Source organism: Prunus mume, linkage group LG3 (assembly GCF_029339155.1).
Source record: "Prunus mume cultivar Tortuosa linkage group LG3, ASM2933915v1, whole genome shotgun sequence".
Taxonomy (NCBI): Eukaryota; Viridiplantae; Streptophyta; class Magnoliopsida; order Rosales; family Rosaceae; genus Prunus; species Prunus mume.
Window position 1 is genome coordinate 1,108,026 of NC_142700.1, and position 21,386 is coordinate 1,129,411.

General features: G+C 36.8%; 3 protein-coding genes across 10 annotated transcripts; all 3 read right to left on the reverse strand.

Annotated features, from left to right (window-relative positions):
* Nucleotides 1-3,232: 3,232 nt before the first annotated feature.
* On the reverse strand, nucleotides 3,233-6,979 carry LOC103324563 (Galactosyltransferase family protein). Of its 3 annotated transcripts, none has more exons than XM_008226635.3 (12): nucleotides 6,840-6,979; nucleotides 6,567-6,697; nucleotides 6,088-6,172; nucleotides 5,580-5,635; nucleotides 5,283-5,494; nucleotides 5,115-5,178; nucleotides 4,942-5,014; nucleotides 4,701-4,821; nucleotides 4,455-4,542; nucleotides 4,241-4,366; nucleotides 3,968-4,077; nucleotides 3,233-3,735 (listed from the first exon to the last, which is right to left on the reverse strand). In XM_008226635.3, the coding sequence occupies exons 2-12, from the start codon at nucleotides 6,683-6,685 to the stop codon at nucleotides 3,581-3,583; spliced, it is 1,209 nt and encodes a 402-aa protein (XP_008224857.1). In that variant the 5' UTR covers nucleotides 6,686-6,697; nucleotides 6,840-6,979; the 3' UTR covers nucleotides 3,233-3,580. The 3 variants fall into 3 exon arrangements, with proteins under 3 accessions (XP_008224857.1, XP_088904694.1, XP_088904693.1); XM_089048568.1 differs by having other exon boundaries at nucleotides 3,233-3,859; XM_089048567.1 differs by having other exon boundaries at nucleotides 6,567-6,700.
* A 1,356-nt stretch (nucleotides 6,980-8,335) lies between these two features.
* LOC148918367 (protein S40-6-like) lies at nucleotides 8,336-10,451 on the reverse strand. Of its 4 annotated transcripts, none has more exons than XM_089048571.1 (4): nucleotides 10,422-10,451; nucleotides 9,861-9,915; nucleotides 9,613-9,735; nucleotides 8,336-9,403 (listed from the first exon to the last, which is right to left on the reverse strand). In XM_089048571.1, the coding sequence occupies exon 4, from the start codon at nucleotides 9,390-9,392 to the stop codon at nucleotides 8,775-8,777; it is 618 nt and encodes a 205-aa protein (XP_088904697.1). In that variant the 5' UTR covers nucleotides 9,393-9,403; nucleotides 9,613-9,735; nucleotides 9,861-9,915; nucleotides 10,422-10,451; the 3' UTR covers nucleotides 8,336-8,774. The 4 variants fall into 4 exon arrangements, with proteins under 4 accessions (XP_088904697.1, XP_088904698.1, XP_088904696.1 ...); XM_089048572.1 differs by lacking the exon at nucleotides 10,422-10,451 and adding an exon at nucleotides 10,122-10,413; XM_089048570.1 differs by lacking the exon at nucleotides 10,422-10,451 and having other exon boundaries at nucleotides 9,613-9,746; nucleotides 9,861-10,413.
* Nucleotides 10,452-12,562: 2,111 nt separating this feature from the next.
* Nucleotides 12,563-21,108, reverse strand: SS3 (starch synthase 3). Of its 3 annotated transcripts, none has more exons than XM_016793210.2 (16): nucleotides 20,894-21,108; nucleotides 20,299-20,365; nucleotides 18,862-20,199; nucleotides 18,467-18,681; nucleotides 17,864-18,134; nucleotides 17,184-17,362; nucleotides 16,658-16,765; nucleotides 16,081-16,190; nucleotides 15,743-15,848; nucleotides 15,236-15,406; nucleotides 14,813-14,941; nucleotides 14,228-14,410; nucleotides 13,867-13,998; nucleotides 13,591-13,702; nucleotides 13,245-13,368; nucleotides 12,563-13,101 (listed from the first exon to the last, which is right to left on the reverse strand). In XM_016793210.2, the coding sequence occupies exons 1-16, from the start codon at nucleotides 20,996-20,998 to the stop codon at nucleotides 12,972-12,974; spliced, it is 3,480 nt and encodes a 1,159-aa protein (XP_016648696.2). In that variant the 5' UTR covers nucleotides 20,999-21,108; the 3' UTR covers nucleotides 12,563-12,971. The 3 variants fall into 3 exon arrangements, with proteins under 3 accessions (XP_016648696.2, XP_008224834.2, XP_088904330.1); XM_008226612.2 differs by having other exon boundaries at nucleotides 20,852-21,093; XM_089048204.1 differs by having other exon boundaries at nucleotides 18,862-20,225; nucleotides 20,852-20,992.
* Nucleotides 21,109-21,386: the final 278 nt, after the last annotated feature.

The following is a 21,386-nucleotide window of genomic DNA, read 5'->3' on the forward strand; positions in this document are numbered from 1 at the left end:
TAAATAGTTTTTTGTACTAAAATTGAGCTTCACTTTATGTGTGTGAAATGAAACTAGAGAAAAAAACATATTGATTTCTTATCATCTAGAAACTTCTTTTTATAAAAACCTATACACCGCTCTCATAATCTCATTTCTTATATGGTTTTTCAATTTATAACTTCTTGTTCACTCTCAAATGGCAATTGGATATGATCTCATTGCTCTGTGCCCTAAAGAGCACCAGAAGATCTACTAGGAATGGTTCAACGTGGTTGATTATGATATACTCTAATTAACTTACTAAATTGTTATCAAACCTTGGTTTTCATACTTAGCTTTTTCTTTTTTTTTTTTTTTTTTGTTTTGTCTAAGTTAGTGTCAAATTTGGATCCTCATCAGGAGCACTCTGAGGGTCATCTACATCAATTCCCTCATCTTCATCCTCTAGATCAAAATAACCAAGTTAAAAAGATGAAACATAAAAATTAACGCAAGTGAAGTGGAGAAACACATCACATAATAGAACAAATATAGAAATCAACCACTGGATTACTACTTTGCGAGGAGTGTATATCAATGTCCTCATAAGCGAACACTCCTTCTAGCTTGGCTGAAACAACAACATCCCATAACATGTTGGTTATATCCATCTCAATGTAGTGTATATGCATCCAGTCATCATCTCCACCATCAACTAATATGAATTCCATTATTATCAATTTGAAAACTCGGATGACTTTGACGATGATATCCGTACTATTATTTTGTTAGATGTTTTGACACTAACTTAGGAGGAACTCAATGATGAGCTAGACGTGGTAGCCTACAAAATTGGACTTGTGGACCATGGCGAGCATCTATGTCTAACGAAGTTGGAGGAAGGGATTATCATGATATTAGTGAATACAGGTTTGTTCATTCAACATTATCAGGATTTTAGTGAATACATTATCAATTTGAAAATTTGGACGACGATGACGAGAATACTTGTACCATTATTCTATTGGATGATTTTGCATTAACTTGGGAGGAACTCAACGATAAGCTAGATGTGGTAGCCTGTAAAATTGGACTTGTGTACCATGTTGAGGATTTATGTCGAAAGAAGTTGGAGGAGGATAATTTTCGTACCATCACTCTGCTGGATGATTCGACATTGACTTGGGAGAAACTCAACGATGAGCTAGACATGGTAGCCCACAAAATTGGACTTGTGCACCATGTTGATCATCTACATTGAACGGAGTTGGACTTGTGGACCTTGTCAAGCATCTAAATTGAACAGAGTTGGAGAAGGTGATTACAATTATGATCATGCAACATTATCATTGAGTACAAGTTTGAGTCTTATCAATTTGAAAAATTAGATGACTTTGATGAGCATGCTCGTACCATTATCATGTTGGATGATTCAACACTAATTTGAGAGGAATTCAACGATGAGCTAGACGTGGTAGCCCCACAAAATTGGACTTGTGGACCTAGTCGATCATCTAATAGAGTTGGAGGAGGGGATTACATATATGATTATTCAACATTACCTGGATTTTATCAAGTACAAGTTCGAGTATTATCAATTTGAAAACTTGGACTACTTTGTCAAGGATACTCAGTACTAATTATTTTGCTAGATGATTCGACGCTAACTTGAGAGGAACTCAACAATGAGCTAAGCGTGGTATTCATACTAAAAACCCACAATTTAATTTAGAGATCATATGAAACATATATATATATATATATAGTTCCTTTTCTTATGTATGTAGCTAGACATATATATATATATATATATATACTCTTATTTTGGTATGTATAATGTGAATGCCAATACATATTATATGGTACTAATTGCTTATATTCCATTAGTTTCTCCCTTTTTTATCCAAAGACCCACCGTTAGAGCATTTCCAGCAAGGGGCCTAGGGGAGGCTGGGGGTTTGGGGTAAAACTGGTTTCCAGCAGTGGAGGCAGGCCCAGGCAAGATGGTGGAACCAGCAAACTGGCGAGCTCCGTCTTGGCGTCATCGTGGCGTCAGCGCTATGTTGCCAACAATTATGTGCCATGTGTCGTGTCCTGGGCTCTCCAATCATAATTTTTGCTCCAATCCAACGACAGACAATATTTTTGTAATAAAAAATTGAAAAAAAATCTGAAAAAATTGAAAAAAATACCAAAAAATTACTTTATTTTTTTCTTTCTCTCTATACCTTATTTCCATTTTCAACATTTAAGTAAATGTCTTTGTCCTTTTACTTTTATTTATTTTTATATTACTTCATTTACTTAAGTTTACAATGTAAATAAGGAAGTACCCCCCATTTGGATTCAAATAAAAATACTAGAAAATCAAATTCCCACCAAATCAAAATATGAAAAATCGATTTTAGTGCAAAATACGATTTAGGCTAAAAATGATGGCTCATTAAGTCAATATATACTTCATATTAAAATCTCATAAAATCAAATTTTCTTATTTGATGTGTAAGGAATAAAAGCCGCCAAAAATTATCTTGAGAAAATGATTATTCCGAAAAACCATTTTTATACTTAGTCAATATTGCACCTCCGCTTTTAACACTTTTAACACCAAATCCTCATACTTTTTTTTTTCTATAAATACCAACCAATACAACTAATAAAATAAAATCTTATCTGAAAATGTTATCCGATATGAATAGTATTGACACGTAGGAACCCAAAAATCTTATCCGAAAATATTATCCAAATCAAATGTTTAAGTAAACAAAGTTGTGAAAAAAACAAAAAAATGAATAGTATTTGCCATGGCAAGCCTAAAACTGCTGGAAACACACTTTGTTGGGGGGCAGCCACTATTCACGTGAATAGTAGCCGCTAGGGCTCCCCTTGCCATGGCAAGGGGCTAAGGTGGAAGTGCTCTTACGAACTGCATTCTTTCTAACATTCCAAATTGGAAATTACTTATAAGGTCACCTTTCCTTTGGCAAAAACCATGTAGTTTCTTAAAACAAGTTGCATGTTGTCGCTGTCTTTAACATAGGTACCTACCTTGAGGATTAACGATGGAAGATTACTATTTGCCTGATATGTAATGAAAAGATGATGAATTTTGAAAAACCAAAGAATAATTGTTCAAAATCCCGACTCAATTGCATATTTGCTCCACTGGCAAGCAATTCAACATGCAATTCATAACTCGATGTTGTATTATTAGATGTACAGAATAAAGACAATAATAATCATTTGTAACTAGGAAAGGAGAGTTAAGGCATACGACAAACATATACGGAAACATATTATGAATATGAAGCCTAGTCCATGGCAGAGAACTTACAATATAGCTCCCCCACCATCAAAAGAATGGGGTTGTTAGAAAATCTATCTTCATCTTTCCAGCTGCCATTGGGGGTTGATTTCCTGAGCTACAATGGAGAATGGCCCCCAACGGCAATCCCTTTTCCTTAACTGTGTAATCATTCTATATTTTTGGTATTACGTACATTCTCTATATCAACGTAGACATAGCCTGGGCGGGAATGGAAAAATAAATAAAAAACATCTGCATGTTTTTTCCAGATTATCCGCACATCCTTCATGAGATTGGAAGAATATCAGCCATTCATTGAGAAAACCTCGCATTCCAAATAGCGTTCTTGTCCTCACCGCAACGTTCGTGAACATCCATTATCCTCTCAACAGACCTGCAAATCCCGCTGCATCGCCAATCAAATGAAGCAGCGCAGATGTTGCCTGTCATAGCCTTCCACACACAATCTGCAGAACATAGTACACCATCAACTCTATAGCATGCATGTAAGCAGGAATTTACCTATTTGTCTACTTCTGGAATTCATGCTTTAAATTCCTACTAAAGACATATGGCAGGCTCTGCCCCATACTGCAGGTGCAACACCCAAGCTAAAGTTATTATATCTCAAATGACCATAGGCAAAACAAATCATTCAAACGAGAACTACTACAGGAGAGTCAAAGATTTTCAAATTACCTGGTGGGGTACCACAACAGAGTCTCCTATCATCCACCTGCTCTACGTCTAAACCAATAAACCAAGATCCCAAGGAAACATCTTCATTGGCATATTTGTGCAGCACATCCCTTCCACAATCAGGAAATAAGAATCAAATCAAAGATTAAGGCATTTTCAAGAAGCACAAAGTCAATAGTATCTAATTCATATTGCAACTCACTCAATAATCAACAGGATTAAAGGCTTTGAGTTTCATTTAGCTCAAAGAATAAAGACAAATCAGTAACTTACTGGTTTATTGATATGTAAGTTGCCAAATCTTTTGAGATAGCATATAACTGTCCTGTAGCATGTCGAAAATACTTGTTTCCCACCTCACCAAATTTCCAATACTCTGGTTCATGATATTTCACTCCCCTATTCCACAATTAAAATACCATGAAAACCATGCTCACCAATATCTAAATATACATCCAACTGAAAAATAATAGACCACTCTGCTTACTTTCGAGCAAGGACTGGACCTGACTTCATGCAACCAATATAGACTCGGGGTTTCAAACGATGTTTAGATAGAATCATTCCAAGTGTTGCTGTGGTAAATGAAACACAAAGTAAACCAACAGGTTGAAAAAGGGGTAAATTGAAACGTTGAGCTAGTAATGCTGTCAAACAAATATATGGTCTAATGCAAGCCTGAGCAACTTTTGAGAAATGAGCCGATGTGGGCAAAATCTTAAATTTATGTTACCTAAATTTAAATGGACATCATCATCAACTTTGACATAAAATTCAGCATCCCACATAGCAACAGCTGTTGAAAAATAGGTCTTCGTCTTGCCTGATAATTCCAGGTAGCCCTCAACATGGTTCTGCATATGTAGTATGTATATGTATTAGAAACTGCAAAGGCCTGCCAGATATAAGAATAATTCCACTGTAGCAAAAGCAAGAAAAATAATATTTCTGACTAAAATGAACAAAAAAATCACCAGCCTCAACAAGTCTCCATTGACTTGCTCCTCTGCTTCAATAGCTTTATCAAGAATACCACCAGCTGTCGAACTAGTAACGACAGCAAAATCAATAAATGTCCATATTTTAGAAATTCATATTCAATTAGGCCACTGACGCTGGATTGAAGTAGGCATGGCAAAAACCTCACCTGTGACCTATAACAAACCGTATGATGATGCCCTTCTCTTCTTCCAGCTTCTTTCTTTCCTCGCCTGGTAAATATTTTTCAACTAGAAACCATTAATCATAACTCGAATAAGGAACTCAGGTAGCACATTAACATCACAATTAAATTAAACCTAAACGCATAATGCACCTTGTGGCATCCAAGTTGCACGTACGGAATCTCTTCTTTTTCGGCTATTAAAAGCTGTATTGATCCCTATAACCATGAAGTACTTTTTTTTCGAATTTGATTGAAGAGTCTTCAAGTTTCCTGATATAGGAGAGCCATTATGTACAGATGCATGCGTTGCCCTGGAAGCGGCTAATTTCATCTCCAAATTTGAAATTGTTTTATTTAGCTCCCTGCATGCATAGATAGTAATAAGCTTGCATTTTGGTGCCTCAAGACACTAGAGCATTTCTTATAAGAAGCATCAGCATAGCTTACTGAATGACATGATTAGTAGCTTCCCCTGGACTATCATTGGACGTGTGCTTTATAACCTTCAAAGATAGGCAGAAAGTTGGAGAAAATATTTACCAAAAAACAAAACAAAAAAATCAGTGACAAAGGATTAATAAAAAGTTAATGGAATAATTAAATGGCAAAGTGAAACTAAAAATATCAGTATGAAAGAAAGAAGAGTAAATAAAATAAATCTCTCCCAAAGTTCAGTGAAACTATAGAAACCTCCCTTCTATATTGAGAAATTATATCCCTCCTAATATATTTCTCAAAAACATGATCCGTGATGTAGTGAGACTAAAAAGATTTCCTTTTGCAATTACTCTAGACCAGAATTCTTTATCCGCATGTTATGACTAAATGGCATTATTCTTTGAAGTTTTTGATTCGTGACCAAAGAATTTGTTCAGCTATCAAAACCCGACCTCACTTTCAAAAGCTATTCGTTATGCAACTGAAGACTTGAAGACCTGAGAATAAATACACTTACAAGCTTCTGATTACAACCATCAGGTTCTGAATATATCCTTTCAGCTCCAATTCTAGATGGCCTTGATTCAGGCACCATCCACAACCTGATGAAAAAAAAAATGTTGACTATTATGACAAGCATATACTAAATCACTAATTTCAGTTGTGATATCACACATATAATTGACTCAAGCATAAGTAGCACTTAGACCAAACTCCAAACTAAACTAGAAAGAAAAAGTAAAAAACTCAAATTTCTGAAAGTACAATTAGTGATCCCCATTTCAAGGACTTAGAATAATCACCTAAGGAGCCATCATTAGCCACTGAAATACGTAGAATTTAAAACAGTTTCCTCAAGATTCTTCCACAAAAGCCAATTAATTCCGGGACTCCAAACATTTGGCCAAAATGCATAATGTACTTGCAACAAGCTCAACAGTTAAATAGAAATGGCAAATTTAGAGCAAGAGATAGAAACCCATCAAAGAAAATTACCTGTTAGTAAATAACACTCCAGCACAGAAGCTGCAGAAGCATAGCAGAAAAGCCCAGTTCCTTGACATCACATTCCTCATTGTTACCTCTCCTCCCCATCCTTTGCTCTTCAAAGACATTTCGTTCCAGCACTGCTTTTGATACACACAGAGAAATATTTATAATAATAAAAATTAAAAAAAAAACAAGTATTTGAACTAGAATCCAATTGAAAAACCCAGAAAAGAAAGAAAAGAAAAAAGAGTTCTTTGGAGTCTGGAAGACAAAGGATACCTTCTTGATGAGTCAGTGCTTGACACACACTCTCGCTCTCTCTTACAGAGACCAGAGAGGTGCACTGAGGAAGACCCACTAACTGCCCTCTCTTATATTCTAAATTACTGAACCGTCCCTCCCTTTGGCAAAAACGCTTCTCACCATAACAACAACAGTAACAGCTTCATTTTCTCATGCGGGCTGAAGTCTGTTGAAACGGCACGTTGTCTCAACGCATAAAATTTAGAATGAGGAAACCCGTTTAATATACAACTGTTTGATTATTATTGTCGGTGCCCTTTATTCAATTTTTCAATATTAAGGCTGTTTCGTTTCGAGTCGAGTAAGGAAACACATGTAACTGATAATCGTTTTTTAGCAATCGTTTTTTTCAAGTAAGGCTGTTTCGTTTCGGGCCCATTGATGCATATTGAAGACTTGGGGTCCAATATGGCCCCTTGATCCCAAACACAGCCCAACATGAAAAAATAGCAAGCAAGATGTTTTATTTATTTATTTATCAAAGTGAGATAACTTCACGAATTATTAGGGTCAAAAAGTGAAAATCCAAAAGTGGCCTTGTTGTTTTTGTATTTTAGTAGGGTCAAAAGGACATTATCTATTTACCCTTATCACGAATTATGGGAGGCAAAATAAGAGGAGGCCGGTCCATGTATGTAACATTTAAATGATGTTCATAAAGATGTGTTAGGTTATGGGTGTGTGTGTGACGCGTCGGCAAAAGGGAATAGCCAGCAATTTATTTTATTTTCAGACACTTTATTTATTTATTTTTTTTGTGGTCTGAATATTCCACAGAAACTAGAATCTGTTCAAGAAGGTGGAGCAAGGCGATTTTATTCTTGAATTTCGTACATTATTGGTGGCCCCTTATTCGGATAAAAAGAATATTGATCATACAAGATTAAAGGTTAAACGAGATAATTATACATAGATTAAGTTCATAACTGAGTTGTATCAATTAGGAATGCTAGACATTCTCTAGATAACGGTTTTAACCGTTATTTTGTTCTCACCTTTATCATGAACAAAGGCCTAAGATAAACTTATAATGAATTTCAATTCATCCTTCATTAAAACATGCATGTGAGTCATATGACCCCTTCAACACCCTTTTTAATTTCATGTGGCTCTTTAATTACTCAAGTCTAGGATAGCAAATTCTTCTAGACCTCAACCACATTGGCAATGGCAATGGCAGTTTAAACTTAGCAAATGGGGTGAGAACTTGTCCATTTCATGATGTAACATGTTTAGCATTCATTTACTAGTTAAATAATTAAACAAATGTTCGGCCAAAACTAAAGAAAAATAATAATGCATGAGGAAGAAGAGGACAAGAAGTGCAAAACTAGAATGAAAAGCTCTTCGGCTAATTCAAGTCACCGGATAAGTTTTAGGGTATCCATGTTCGTCATGATGCTACTTGTATGGCTCTCTTTTTACTTTTTCAGTTGATCTAATATTCTATTATCACTTGTTCTAAACAAGAATGAAAAACTTTACTATATTAAAATAATGCTAAATTTTAACTAAGCAACAGCTGAAAGCAGATAGGGTGCATGAAGATTTACCAACTCCTTTGCAAATGCCCATCATTCACCTAAATTAAACACCAAATGTTACTTGGCTTGGCTACCATACAAAATCTCAGAGGCTGCCAATGGTTTTTCAACTTTTTCCATCTTCTTTTTTTACTGGAAAAAATCATACCACTAAAAGGGCACCTCTGTTTTCTTTTAGCTTGGGACTTTCTATGTAAAAGTTTCAGTGGACCCCCAGCCAGCACACTACATACTACATTTGCTAAGAAGAATTAAACAAAGCAAAATGAAAAAAGATTACATGGGACCCTCATGGCTAACAATGATTTTGATGGTAAATTGAAATTGAAATAGAATAATGGTGGACTGATGAGATGAAGGGAATTAATTACTCTAAGAAACCAGTTTTTGTCAAAATAGCATTTCTTACTTTGCTGAGGTCTCTTCCTTTGAGTGTTCTTCCAATCCCTTCACACACAGAGAAAGATGAAATCTGGCTTCTTGCTAGCTTTCTAGCTACCCATTCATGTGGAGGGACCATACCATCATCATCATAACCATCACCATCATTATTATCATCATCATCACTGACACCATGATCATGATGATGCCCCCCATCCTCATAAGCAACATGACCACCATTGACACCATACCCATCATCATCATCATGAACCCAAGAACCAATCTTGGCACTCTTGCCATAAATTTTTGACCAATCAGGGATGTTCTGAGGAGCTGATTTTTGGACCACCTTGGGTTCATGGGAGGTTGGAGTATTAGCAGCAGCAGCCCTTGGGATAATTCTTGGAGCAGTAGGGAGGCGCCATGCAGAGGAAGAAGCAGAGGAGCTGTCCTTGTTAGACTTCCTCATCATCTTGGGACTCGAATTTTCCCTCTCATTATTCCCAACACCCCACACATCTTCTTCTTCAAAATCTTCATTGTTTCTCATTGACCCCCCACCAAAGCCACTGCTTTTGCTCATCATACCCCTCCAATCTGCCATTGGGAGTTGCTCTGAAGCATAAAAAAGTTGAAGTACTTTGAGCAAAAAGCCAACCACACCACAGAGAAAAAGAGACTCAGAGCAAAAATAGACCTCTGCTTTGAGTATAAATAAGAGGAGAATAATTTACATTTGGTTGGTAATGAGATAAAATTTTATTTATTTTTCTTGGGAAGCAAAAAGCAGAAAGGTGCAATAGAGAATAATATCAGGAATCTACCTTCAAAAGGAAACAAGGGGTTTTCAAAGATTTCAGAGGGTATTGAAATGTTCACAGCATCAAAAACCAACCAGGAGAGAGGAGAAGCTTGTGACTGTGAGAGCACTTTCCCCTGGCCCTGGCCTGTTAAATCCCTCCAAAAAAAGATCACAAATTTCAATGAGCCAGCAGCACACTGCAGGATACATACAGATTACAGAGGAAGAAAAAGACAACAAAAACGATATATGAAAGAAATAAGTTTTTACTTTTATGGGATAGCTTAGCTGCTCTACTATCAGGTACTGCTACAGTGCTACAGTGCTACAGAAAAGAAAAGGCAAAAGAAAATGATGATTAGAATCTCAGTTCCCTTCCCGGACTACTTTCTAACTTACCTGAAAATGGTCAGTGTGTGTGAGGTTGGTTTATCAGAAAACACCAAAGGCACACAGAAAGGAGTAACCAGAACTAGAAAAAGATAGAAATTTGGGGTCAAAATAGGAACATAGGAGGTGTATTGAGCGAACCCAGAAACCAGCTTATCATGATCAGGGCATTTATACCATCTATGGGAAAAGAGTCAGTAGTGAGAGACTTCTTGATATGAGGTTATATATATATGTATGCAAATATATATTGTTGTTGTTGATGTTGGTGTGTGCATTTTTTAATGCATGATGGGAAAAGTATAGATTACATATATATAATAATATATTATTTAGAGCTTCTGAAAAGCCTGGGTGTTGATTGGGAAAGGTGGAGAAGAAGGATTGGTCCGTCTGAAACCAAAAACCTCACTGATTTCCGTAACCTTATCCACAACTTACTCGCTAGAACAACTCAGCTCATCATCCGGCTAGAACAACTCAGCTACAACAGAGGAAAAGCTCGAAAGTGTGAAGCAACTTTTTTAAGGATGCATAGGATGGGGTGCTTAACAAGTAAAAGCACTTAAAAGCACTTGGTTGACTGCGACTCTACTTTTCTATATCTCTTACTTCTTACTTCTTTCTTCAATGCTTCCTGGGTTTTTGGGGATTATTGCAAAGAGAGAAAGAGAGAGAGTAAGAAAGTGAATTTGGGAGCAAACAAAGGCACTCTGGTTGCCAAGGTGAACGGTCTTCTCAAACTCAGATATGTAAGATCTGTTGGACAATGACCAAAGGGAAGTGTTTGGGTCAATTGCCTCCTCTTTTATCTCTCTCTCTCTCTCTCTCTCTCATCAATTCCATCATGGTTTCATTTCATGCTTAGAGTTGCAATCACATCCTTCATATGTGTACATCTGACTTTGCAACTTTACCCCTCGTCACAGGCCTCATCATGTTTCAGTGCAGTCACTAGTATAGAGAGAGAGGTATCTTTGGTTGCTGATCAGGGGTCGCCACAAACAACAAACAAAATTTGTGGCTCTTGATGCTTCGCAATTTTGCCAAGCTACCCAAAAAGTTAAACTTAATGGGGGTTAAAAAGCTAAAAAGTTTCTACCAACTTTCACAGGTCTTGTTATTTCTCACCAATTTCAAAAGTTATTGCATGCTTTTGTGTGATTCAGCTGCTTCTCATATACGACCAAAAAAGAAAGAAAGATGCTTCTCATATGAGCTAGGCCTTCTTGGCCAATGCAAATCATTACTCTGCTGGCAAGTTTATTTACCAAAAATGAATCCTTGCTGTTTTTTTTTCCTTCATGGTCTGTATATGACAGTTCAATACAAGTTTTTCGAGCAGAGGAAAGCTAAGGAAAGTCGTCATGTGAGATCGTCAATGGACGTTAGCCCACAATAGGATCCACACTCTTCGACGATTGATAGTCACCCGCGTATGCCATGTCTTGTATGAGATCATATCCCTAGCAAAACTTTTTTCTCCCATTACTTCTTTTGTTACTTTCTTGCTCAAGTTTGTTGAGAAGGGCGTCATTAACTATGTCTCAACTGAAAATGATTCTTTCTTTTGAGCTAGAAAATGATTCTTTCTTTTGAGCTGGAAATTTCATTATAAAATATTGGAAAGTATTCTATGAACATGTTCAAGAGCCTCCTTAAACAGACAAGTATAATGACAATGAGACGCAGTGGTTGGTGGCTCTTAAGAAGCGGTGGTTGGTGGCTCTTAACGTTTCATTAGTGTAATCGAACTAATTAGTTTTTCTTTCATCCGAAGTCAAGTTTTCTTGATTCTTTCCTACAATTATAAAGCTATAATTCATGTTCCTGAATTAGCAAACACAAGCAATTAACGTATTGTACGTAAGCTTTTGGTCCATTGAATGGCCTAGGATATAGATGGATTACGTACGTTGGAATAAAGGTCACGTGCAAATTACAATGCATGGCAATATAACTAGTGGCACAAGAGCTGAGCTCAAGTCAGATTTTGCTTTTGGTCACTTGGAGTACAATTCCAAGAGTACAATCATATACATGGAATCCTAGTAAGAGGCATTTAGTGGAGAAAAATCGACTTTTATCGAAGCTTTTCAATGATTGAAGAAAGAATGCAACTTCTACCATCCAAAGAGGATCTGCTTGATTTGAAAGCACGTGTACGATAAGCACGCTCATACCTGTTTTATTCCCCCTCTCTTTCCCTTTGAGGAGATGAAGTTAGGGCCTTGGAGCCAAGTTGAAATTAAAGCAACCACTGAATATATTTATAAAGTCATTTTATAGCGAGGGCTTTATTCAAGACCCTTAAATGAGGCCTTATTTCTTAACCGTTGAATTAAATTAACGGCAAATAAATTTAATCCTACAATCAAGGGATAGGGTCTCATCTAAGAGCTTTAGATTAGACCCTCACTATAGAATCCTACGTATTTTATACATAGTCAAGTCATAAGACTATCATTTTAACAAGGCTCTCGTTCGCTTCAAGGCTTGAACTGTGAAGATCCACTCGCAGGTTCTTTTTCGAATTTTAAGTTTTGAAGAAATTAAAATAATGAGATGGGAAAGCTTTGGGATACACTTATACCTACTGTCCTTCAGATTAGTTGGAAAATATTTTTCAAAAGTATGCAATAAAATTACATCGCAGTTTTCTTTTTGGTCTTTGATACAAGGACAAGAAGAAATTCAAACTTATAGATCTTCGTATTCTGAACTCTCTCTTTACTCTCACAATCACCTTCTATGGTACATTGAACTAATTATAATCAACAAATTATTGCTCAGTACAAAGGATACGCTAAAACGCTACAAAGCTAACCTATTAACATATGGAACAGAAAAATGGATGAACCATTTTTAGCTCCACAACTGGTGTCAACTGGTGAACTATATGCAGCTAGTTAAGCTATTGAATGAGAAAAATGTTGGAAATCTATCACTGAACCTGTACAAAACCATCTCTGAGTATCTGATATCTTATATTCACTTCCGTGCTGCGTGATAAAGCTCCATGTAGTCAAGAGCTGGCTTGTTCCAAGACCAATCTTGCTCCATCACTGTCTTGCACAACGAGTTGAACCAATCCCGACCATCATACCAAGCAGAGATAGCCCTGAAAACATCGTTTATGAGTACTCCACAAAGAACAAACTGAACAAATTTATTGTCCATAAAGGAACAGGGACATTCTTGAAACTTTTGTTTAAAGAAAACACTACGTTTTCCCAGTCACCAGCTAAATATAAACTTACGCACCTATTCAGAGCATAATCGACACCAGCGGCGTCAGCTCCATCAAAGTTGAATCCATTTGGTTCAACACCCTGGGCATCTGCTCTCTCTTTGTCATGGTCAACATCAAATACAGTATCGTAAAGTCCTACCAAGAAATAACATTAAAATGGAAAGTCAAACTTAATATCGAAGTATGTTAAGATATTTTTTATATCACTGTGGTGTCTAGTGGCGAGCTAGAAGCTTTCCTTTGGAAAGCCAATAATGTAGTGACAAGGTTACTTAGGAGCATATATCAATTGCAAAAAACAGTATATGCACTATTAAAGCACACTCCTCATCAAAGACTGGTAAGGTATGTACACACCTCCAGTTTTACGAACAACAGGTATAGAACCGTATCTCATTGCTATGAGTTGTGTCAGTCCGCATGGCTCAAAAATTGAAGGAACTAAGATGAAATCAGCACCAGCGTATATCTATAACAAAATCCAATTAGTCTGTTATTATGGCAGTGAAGATGTAAGAGGTCAATGACTCAGTACAAATAGAAAAATAAGAAAAATAGAAAAATAAGTAAAATAGAAAAATAAGTAAAATAGAAAAATAAGTAAAACAGAATATAACTTTCACAAGAACAAACCAAATGTGAGAGTGGCTCATCATAAGTCAAACAAAGGCGCGCACGATCACCATAAGAAGAATGTAATTGATTTGCCAAATTTACAAAATCATTTTGGATCCGCGGATCTGGAGCTGAACCAAGCAATACAACCTGCAAATCAGTAAGTTCCGTTTTAATTTAGAATTTGCTTTCCTACACTAGGAAATGAGAAGGGAGGATTGTCTTACTAGGAGAACATCCAGTGGAATTAAAGAACAGTGTTTGTGCAATATGAGGATTCAAAGTACAATAATTCACTCACAAAAAGAGAGGACACCCATGAAGAACAGTGTTTGTGTTAATATTCACTCACAAAAAGTGGGAGAGAGATGAAAGTAACCTGTCCATTGCGTTCCAAGGTACGCCAAATGGCATGCTTGATGAGATGGATTCCTTTCTGGTGAGTTAAGCGAGAAATAATACCTACTACAGGGAGATCGGTTGTTTTCAGACCAAGCCTTTGTTGCAAGGCTTCCTTGGCAGCTTGTTTGCCCTCAACAACATTTTCAGAAGTATATGATATCTGGAATGATATGCATTCTACACGTTAGACACAATCGGATTCAGAGTAGTAGGGATCAAAAGTTACAAACATAGTTGTGGCTAACTTAAAATCAAGCACAGAGATTAGCATATGTTCCATCTTGAGCCTCCAAAGAGACATTCAAGGGTACCCAACTAGTTAATTTATGATTCCACAATGCTTAGCAACATAACCCAAGTTGGTGATACAAACTATTATTCTTTTGTTTTCCCGTATGATGACCCTGGTATAACCAGCATCCTAATATATAGCCCAAGTACCAAACACAGAGAATTCGGCAAACAGCTTAATACTTATTCCAAGAAATATATATAAAAAATCCTTAATAAAAGTTTACAATGGTTAATTGCGAATAGAACAAAGAAAGTATTATTTACTTACAGGAATGAATTTATCATTGTATGGATCCCAGATATCTTGATCAATTCCATTTATTATACCATGGAACTTGTAGAGATGTGGAGCAATTGCAGGATTTCCAGCAACCTCCTTAGCATAAGTGTCAGATACCTGTTGATTAGAGATGAAGGACTCAATTGATATTACAGTAATTTTCAGGAAAAGAAACAGCAACCATCATGTGTAAAGGATTGGATTGTTGATATCACACTTCAATCAATTTAACAATTGACAGAACAGAAGAGCATAGAAAGGTGATTCCAGGGCCTACTAAAAGGGAAAATGTTTGAATTCCAATAATTTGCATTGATAGGTCTGCTCCTATTATTCACAAAGGCAAAGTATCCTAAAACAAAATAAATAAGGATAAAATGAGAGAGTTTTAGGAAATTTTTAACTACTTACAGTTGTGGCCTTGTCTGAGTATCTCACAGCTTTTCCAATAAAGTGCGCTCCAAACTCAAGGTTATGAATTGTGAAGACAACTCGAGCTTTACTAAGACCATAATGCATGTAATGATCTTTATATAACCAGGCAACAGGTGCGCTAGACCAATCATGGCAGTGAATGATATCCTGCCATCATAAGCAACAGTTTCAAATAGCTACCCTCAGTAGCTATCATCAGATTCACACACACACACACACACACACACAAAACCAGTACAATGCCAAAAGAGCCATACATTAGCCAAAATAGGATTTGACTGTTCCATATACATAACTTCCTCTTGTGTAATTGACCTTAATCTACTTCTTTTTCATAGGCAGTTTTCATTTATCACCATATGCGTAGGTCTAGATATGTTATAAAAGTAGGCAGAAGAACCAACTTTCACTACTAGTAGGATTAATTGAATTTCTCATAGTAGGAGGCGTATATAAACTGCATGAGTCAAGCACTGAACTTACAGGATGAAATCCACTTTGGAGTAAGAATTCTAGAGCAGCATGGCAAAAGAAACCAAATCTCTCTGCATCATTCTTACAACCATATATGCAACCTGTATAAAAGAATCTGCAAAGAGGAAAGGAAAAAGAAAAAGAATTCTTGTAAAGAACAGGTTGCTGGATCTAGCACCACGGCAGTATTATTTGCAAGAGAATCAACTGTGAACTTCCCGGAAATGAAATTGAAATACATATTGACCATTAAAACAGAAAATAAAAGGTAGTGAACTTGATAGAAGTAAAAGTGAAAACACATATGACGGTTTGTGACTTTGAAGGATGCGGAAGAGGACATGTACCTATTTTGAGGCTCCAAAAAGTAGACTGGAACACCTTCCACTTTACCAAACCAAACTTTTATTTCAGTTCCGCCCCAAGAATAGCTTCTGTTGTACTGGAATTCCTTCACCTGTATCAGAGATTCAGAACACAGCCATTTAGTAACTTACAAACAAAATTCATCCCCAAACTAAGGTTGAAGAAGAACAAGTGAAAAAACAACACAATCTAAGAACTCAGCAATAAGTGTCAAAAGATATACTTACAAGTGGGGTTAAACAATGCTCTGATAGTGCCATAAAGCCAAAGAAAAAAAAAGTTATGAAATCTATGTTTAAAAAAAAAAAAAAAAAACCAAAAACATGAAATCATTTTTTAAAACATTTTTCACCAGAATCCAAGAGGCACCCCATATTTCAAAAATTCCATGAAATGGACATCCAAAACGGGCAGGCCTGGCCAATGCCCACAAAAGGCCCTATAGTGAGCATTCTAAAAATGCAAAAGAAATGAAAGAATGCAAGCGCTCCATGACAGCAAGAAAGTAAAAGGTAAAAAAGCAGATGAGGTAAAAAAAGAAACAGAAACGAAACTTACATTGCTAAGGTTCAAACAGTCATACTTGGGAAGAATAATGTCAACATGGTGATTTAAGTCTTGCACAGCTCGAGATAGACTAGTAACCACGTCACCAAGCCCTCCAACCTAGAATAGATGTTGTAAATAATGGAGGGGATAAAAAAGAAATAAACATCAGTAGGGTCCTTATATGCAAGAAAGTACATATTATATGCAAGAAAGTACATACTACATACTGATAATGCATCAGTTCACATGGATATTACAATTCATGGTGGCCAAGAAAAAAAATATTCATCCATTGAGATTAAAAGGATTAGAAGGGAACTAAAACAATTAAAAAATAATAGATATTAGGAAACTAATTCTGCTCGGAGTGGACAGTCAAGTATCATAGCAGTAACACAGTAAGCTGTTGTGTGGCTAGAAAGTGAAGAGTAGTAAGAAGATTGAAACCAATGTGAAACATCTATTGACAGTTAAATACACTGAAGGTATAGAAGTGTTTCATCCAACATTGCATTAACTTAGTTGCTAAACTTGCCTTTGCAATGGGAGCCATTTCAACAGAAATATGCACAATGTGCATTGGTGACTCCTTCAAAACTCCTCCAAACACTGGAATGTGGTAATCCATACCCTTTTTGTTGTCAAAGAGTCCATCATCATCTTCCTTCTCAGAGAAAACAAAGTCCATCACATATGCATCGAGCGGAACTTTAACTGTAGAGACATCAACAAATAGTTTAACTGATAAGTAAAGTTAACTTCGCAGCCTCACATTGAGATGCTTTGACATTAAAATGGTTGCAAAAGGGTCAAAATAAGCATAAACCAATATGTCAAATGAGCTAGCTTCTTTTCATTCTTTATATGTTGACATTCCTTGTGGTTATGTCACTCGCCTATGCATAGGATCCATTTTATAGTAAGACATTCATTTAAATAAGAAACTTCTTAAAAACTCCTTAATCTTAAGGAAACGTTAGCATAAAGCAGGGGAATAAAATTACCCAAAAAAAGATTTCGGTGGATGTATTATTATAAATCAAACAGAACTGAAGTGAATTATAACTTGAATGGTTTATGGGTATATATGTATATAACAACTGGGGAATGGGGCATAAAAGGAAACAAGAGATTATTTAACCACTTGTACTGAAAAGATAGACCATATAAACATCAAATTGTTCTTACGAAAAGTATCTATAAACTCAAACTCACCAGTTGTCTTGACATGAGAACCAGTCTCTGCAGGTAACATCTTCTGTGGTGGCAATGGACCCTTGCGATGGGTCCAACGGTTAAAAGAGCCTCTGAACCAAACCTCAGGCTTTCCATTCAGAACTGTACTGGCAGGATTGTAGAAGACCGTTGCCATGCTTCCAGCCTGAACATCAAGAGGCTCAGTGTACACTATATGCTTCTGAGACAGCAAAAATCTTTTCAAAGTTCTTTTCTTCATTTCTGCTTTCATATGTGCTGTTCTTTCGGCCTGCGACAAGAGAAGAGAAATGGAATCGGGAAGTAATAAGCCATAAGATAAATTTGAGAAGTTGAATCCCAAAGTTGGCAAGATAAGGATAATAAAATCTGAACAAACAAACATAGAGAGAGAGAGAGAGAGAGAGAGAGAGAGAGAGGAAGAGAGGAAATCTCAAGTACCGATTGGCAACATTTTTAAGGATAGTCCAGAAAATCCACAATTTGCATACAAGAACAAACACTAGAGGGACCCACCAGTCAAAACCTAAGAAGGTGGTCTGAGTCTCACATCATGCAGGGCTCAATCTGATTGTTCTAGATGTAATTCTCAGTAAAACTCACCTTGGCACGTATTGCCTCCTCCCTTAATCTCCTCTCCTCCTGGAGCTTCCTATATATCTGGTGTTCTTCCTCAACCCAATATAGGTCCTCAGGAATGGACTTTGGAACTATAGCATGGAAATCATGGCGGTGGTTGTTATCATATAGAACAGCATTTTGGGGTGGTCCATCGGCAAAAACCCAATCCAAGACAACAGCTTGATCAGGTACAACAACTACAAGAAATAAAGTTGACCACAAGGATGTTGTTTATAACATACTATACCAGCACCAAACAGAAAATTACAAATTAAAGGAAATAGAACTACGGAAAAAGAGAAAGCCATCTCCAACAATTTACAACCTTTTATATACGTTAGAGGAAGAAAAGGACAAGAATATAAAAGAACACATACCATTGGCATACCACCAGTCACCATCCTTTTTCTCAGAGCTAACTAGCCTCCCAACAATAGATAATCCATCCTTCCAATTATTATGCCCCCCATGAATCCATAGTTCCTTAGCATGAGCAAGAGGACCTGAGCTTCGGTTATAGTACAACTTCACCAAGTCCTCACCTTTAAACTCACTAGGCTCTATGTACCAAACATTCTCTACAGACCTTACACCCTTCTTGATCAACTCTTGCACCATTTTTCGTCTCCTTTCGATCTCTGCTCTTGCCTCTGCTCTGTCAGCTTCACTTGCTGCCTTCTCTGCTTCAATTCGCCTCTGCTCTTCCACTTGCCTTTCCCTCTCAGCTTGCTCCTTTGCAAGTTTCTCTAGTTCTTTGCGCTTCTCATCAAGCAAGAAATCTTCAAATGCAAAGAGGTCCATTCCACCTTCCACAGCTATGCAGAAATCTTTCTCATCATTATTGTCATAAACATTTTGACCATTGAAGAACACAAAGTCTATCTTATATGATTCTTTAGGAACATGAAACCGGCAAGACCACCAATCCCCATTGAGTTGTGTTTTGTTCAACCTGAAGGTAAAAGATTTCCACCGCCAGTCATTAAAGGCTCCCATTATGAGAATCTCTGGCTCATTGCTTAGGGTGGATAGACTTCTATTAAGAAAAACATCTATACCTTGATCAGGTTTCACCACCTGAGGATAGACAAAGATTTTGTTCCCTCTTAAGAAGTTCTCCTCAGCAAGCCTCACAATCTCCTCTTTCCGCAATTTTTCTTCCATTTCCAACTTTGATTTTAAAGAAGCTTCATTGGTTAACTTTTTATCAGTATCAGTGCCTTCGTCATCCACAGAGTCATCCATCTTTCTTTTAGCCAAACTCTGTTTGTCAGAAAGTATTGCTTCTGCCACATTCTCATCACCACCCTTGGAAGCTGTTCCTTTTGGCTGTATCTCTGCCAAGTCCTCAAGGACCTTACCTACACTCCCATTTTCTATCCCTTGAATACCTCTAGCAATATCTGACTGTTTGCTAATTGAAGATGATCCCTCAACTTTACTACTAGTTTCACCAATTCTTTTTTCCTCAACATCATTCTCTTGTGAAGGTTCAACTGCCCATTCTCCTTTGCTATCAACTCTCAATTCAACTGTTTTCTTGTTGGGCCCAGCAAGTTCACCGGATGTTGAAGATATAGAACCCTTTTTATCCCCATTACTCTTTTGATTCATCTTCTGGACGCTATTTCCTACTGGAGTTTTTGGCACTAATCCCTTGGGACCAGGGCTGTTAGTAGGAGTTGTCACTTTTCTCCGTCTCCTCCTTGAAAAATCTACCAAGTTACAGAGTCGGATTAAGCTAATAACAACAAAGAAAAATTAAGGTCAAGCAATCCACTTCAAAACTAAAATAAAACGATGAGATAACTCACCAGCTGAACTGGCAGTAATTTGGTATGAAACCCCACTTGCCGGGTCTCCTTTGAACCATGAAGAATACTGAAATCAAACGTATAAATAAGAGAGGTTCAGTTTGAGATGCAGCAGTCACTAAAATGGCCATAGTTAAGTAATTTTATTCAGAAAAACTGATTGGAAAAGTAAAAACCATCATTACTCAAAAAAGAAAATTATTACAATTCAATCCTAACCTACAGTAAAATCAACCGAACAGTGAGTACCCACCAAGAAAAAAGGACATGAATTTCATCAATAAAGCTTACACTTTTCCAGAAAATCTCCTTTCAATAACACCACCACAAAAAGACCCAGGAAAAGTATCGATGAACAAATATTTAAATAGTTGTCGCTAGAAAGGAAAATAACAAATTACAAAACTCGACCGCAAAAATCAAAGAAACACACAATCGTGCTCTCTACAGAAACACATACTCTTACATGGGTGTGATCAATACCAAAAAACTCAAGGAAACGGAAAAATTTCAGAACAAGAAGAAGAAAATGCACACCAGAAACTATACATACCAATGACAAACGAAGCTGATTACTCGTGAGAAATGACTTAACTCTTCCATGAGGAGAAAACCCAGTAAATGGTTTGAGCTTCAAATTGCTTCCTCTCTCTTGGAAGACCGTTCGCCAGCTGAGTGGCCTTTGTGCTTGCAAAGACATTTAAAAGAATGTTTGTTCTGCTGCTTGGTCCTTCGAACACAAAATATATTCCGTACTGATCAGCAAGCCATTTCTCGAAGGCTCCAACACTGAACTTATCAAACAATTAAATAATAATAAATATCAAATATCTTGATTTATATATAATAAAAAACCAAAACCAAGGAAGAAAAATAATAATAATTAAAAGTGTTAAAATGCCGTGGTTTCGGCTAGCAGAAGAAGCCTGCACTCTCAGCCACGTGTGTGTAATTTTTCATAATGCACGTTATGAATTTGTGTTTTAAATCGGGACCGTTGATTTGCGGTGGTCTTTGCGTTCATTGGTGGGTTTGGGTGTGACGTGGTAGAATTTTGGAATTTTCCAAGATTTTGAAAAGGGATTTTT